Here is a 3,243-nt window from a genome sequence, read left to right on the forward strand (position 1 = left end):
AAAGTGGGGAAGCAAAACCACGTCAAAACTCAAACGTTTCCCAATGCTTTCCTCCAGTAACAGGGCTGGGGAGACAAAATGCTCCATGACTAGCCAGCAAATGACAGACCCAGAGTCAGTGCTGGGGCTGGGCTCTGGCAGTGCCTGGCTCCCAAGAGACTGCATGACCACCCCTGTGCCTTTGGTGCAAACAGGTTTGCAAAAGCCGAGCGAATTGGTGCAGCCTGGTGGGGCTTGGCTGGTGGTCCCATTACACAGCCGGCCGACACGGGCAGTGGAAATTCACTGCTGCAGGTTGCGACATTTTTGCTGCACATTTCGCTGCAGCCTGCGATAAGGGGGATAGCCAAACTGCTTGCCAGGAGGCTGGGTGAAGTTACTTATTGACAAAGGGCCCGGCCATCAACATTTCACAGCCTGTTCGTGGGCCCTATAAATATGAGCTGCCTTCCCTCGCCTCTTCCTCAGACATACTTCATCCCCTGTTGGTCTTTGAGGAGCTTCGCACGGGCACGCAGTCCACAGCCAAGCCATGAGGATCCTTTACCTGCTCTTTGCTGTTCTCTTCCTCCTCTTCCAGGCTGCTCCAGGTGAGATGCAAGCTAAATCTTACCAAGAACGAAAAGGGGATGCAAGCAGAAAAGCGTGTGTAGGAGAAAAAGCAACGATCGGCAAAATGTGACGCTGTTGGGCTGGTGCCCAACATCCCAAGACTCCCATGCTCATCAGAGCCCTCCTCCTTAAAATGAATGATTTATTGCATATTTATCCTTACCGTTTTAAACAAAAACCTGAGATCCTAACGTCCTCCTCTCCCCACAGGTTCTGCCGATGCGCCTTTTGCTGACACCGCGGCGTGCAGGAGCCAGGGGAATTTCTGCCGCGCCGGGGCATGCCCACCCACATTCGCCGCCTCGGGATCGTGCCAGGGGGGGCTGCTGAAATGCTGTTCCAAGTACGTGCCGCAGGGCCGAGGGGTGTCGGGGGGCATTTTTCTCCTGCCATTTCTCCTCCTGTTTCCTTGAGCAGGATGCGAGTTTCTGTGGGTCTTGCAGGGCAGCTGTTTGAGAGAAATTTGGAGTCAGGGTGGCCACGTATATGCATGTTTAAGGAGGCAATTAATTTTCATGGAAGTTATATACGAGGGTAAAACTCCAGTAGGGCCAACATTTCCCAGAACTCAGTATTTTTAACTTTATTTTTATTCATTCTTTTTATTTTGAATTTTGATGGGAAAAAATAACTTTTTAAAGGAGCTTATTAGGAAAATATCTCACAGCATTTTCACTTATCAGAGGGAAAAATGTGTCCTCCATCTCTCTGTTCTTTTCATTTCCAAAATGACCTAGAAATTCAATTTGAAATACAAAAACTCTCTCTCCTTCCTCCCACAACTGTGCACCTCTTAGGTGACGATCAGTGAATTTGTGAGTGGATGGAGACAATTGCATGGGTATTTCACTTCTTACTTTGGAGACCAGTTTCTAATAAGGTCTGGAGTTTCCCTGATTTAAATCCTTTTAAATATGCATTTGGGGAGTGCAGTTTAGCTTAGGATGAAACACACTCCTTGGGCATTTTAGTTCTTAGAATAGTTCTGTTTAATTCATTGCCATGTGATGACCATTGATCACTGCAGCAATTATCCCACAAACTGAATTCAGTGGCAAATTAGGAAAGGTTCCTGTGTCTTTTGACAAAATGAACAGTTAGGGACTCACATCCTTATTTTTCTGAGTTTTCCAGAGTTCCTTATTCTGTTATTTACAGACTTGCCAGGATTTAAAGGTTCCCAGTAACTGAAGAAAGTGCGAAGAGATGGCTCCAGGGAACAGCTTTCGTAGCAATTGCTCAGCAGATGGAGGTCCTCAGTTGTTAGGTTAGCACAAGCTTGCTCAGACGACAGGCTCAGTGGTTTCAAGGAACCCAAGTCACACCAATATTAGGACATGTTCAGTGCTGTGACTTCAGTGATAAGGAAGGAATTCACTTAGGAATTCAGGAGAATAAATGGTGCAGATGCAACCTACTAGTAGATGGTTTTACAAAGGAATGACTCGATCCCTCTGTCTCCATGAAAGCTTGTTCCCTTTAGGAAACAATTTCTACTGATATCAAACAGACTGGTAAGAGCAGATGGGGGATTTCCAACCCTGAATATCTGTAAGAACATCTGATCCAAGGAGAACTGGGGCTGGGAAAGGAAAAAGACCTCCTGAGTTTGCTTTCAGGTGTAATTTTTCTGCAGAAATTCTCTTTCTGGGAAGAATGTCCCATATGTGATATCAAGGGATGCCAATGTTCAGGATTAAATATCTTCCTGTTGTGCCGTTAGATTTACAACTGGGCTGATTCACTGCAGTGGCCATCAGGGTATTCTGAGATACATCATTTTTTTTCTAGCTGAGGGTTCAACCTACTAGGAAAGAAATCTTTGAAGTGGGACACAAAAGGTTTGACTCAGTAGACTAAATTGTGGTGTTTAGTGGCATTTGAGGTGCCTTGGAGTATTTAAACCACATTTATAGGTCTGGCTGATATAGCTCATGACTGAACCCACCCCATACATTTATTCTGAAAGATAATTAGCAGCTATTGAGTCTTTTAGAGATTGAGCTTGGATTCCACTTCAGCAAAACCACAAGAGCCTTTGCGTCTTTACAGGATTTTGGCAGAGTAAGAAGAGAAGGCTGGGTCAGCGCCCTCGTACCAGCAACGTCTCCACTGCCTTGAGGAGGTGATTTTGATGGATTCCTCCTCCGTCTAAACCTGCAAATGAGCATTCCGAGAAGCTTCCAGAGGGCACATCCTGTTAGCGCACTGCTTCTGGAGATCCAGGTGTTTCCTTGCTGAAGTCACTCCCTTTTTTTGCTTTTAATTAATACACAAGCCACTTTGTCACCTTGGCCACCTATTCCAGCCTACCTCACAGGGATGTTTGGTTGTTCAATCTGTTCAGGTTCCTGCAGCTCTTGGAGCATGTGAAGCAAAAAATATATTATTATTTTATTCACACACAAAAATAAATGTCTTCTTAAACCAGTAACTATGATCCTATGATCTCTTATTATTGCTAGCAGCAATTTTCTTTGTGTTTTTACTTTTTTATTATTATTTTTTTTTTAATCGAGGCTTGTAGAGTCTAGCAATGTCTTTAAATAAATCAGCCCATGAACTTTCACATATTCTGAAGTGGATTAGTGACAGCTAAAACAGAAACCAGGTTTGATAGTGGAACCAAAG

General features: G+C 44.6%; 1 protein-coding gene across 1 annotated transcript; it reads left to right on the forward strand.

The window, feature by feature from the left end:
• Nucleotides 1-430: 430 nt before the first annotated feature.
• On the forward strand, nt 431-3,046 carry LOC310897302 (gallinacin-10-like). Its single transcript, XM_083830746.1, has 3 exons — nt 431-590; nt 823-955; nt 2,665-3,046. The coding sequence occupies exons 1-3, from the start codon at nt 533-535 to the stop codon at nt 2,678-2,680; spliced, it is 207 nt and encodes a 68-aa protein (XP_083686872.1). The 5' UTR covers nt 431-532; the 3' UTR covers nt 2,681-3,046.
• Nucleotides 3,047-3,243: the final 197 nt, after the last annotated feature.

The sequence above is a fragment of the Anser anser genome, assembly GCF_964211835.1.
Source record: "Anser anser genome assembly, chromosome: 3".
NCBI lineage: Eukaryota > Metazoa > Chordata > Aves > Anseriformes > Anatidae > Anser > Anser anser.

What these genes read in the sequence shown, in the direction of transcription:
- LOC310897302 (XM_083830746.1), top strand. Translation starts at nt 533, where the DNA reads ATGAGGATCCTTTACCTGCTCTTTGCTGTTCTCTTCCTCCTCTTCCAG. An exon ending in CCTCTTCCAGGCTGCTCCAG is followed by an intron (nt 591 to 822) that starts GTGAGATGCAAG and finishes CTCTCCCCACAG; the next exon opens with GTTCTGCCGATGCGCCTTTT.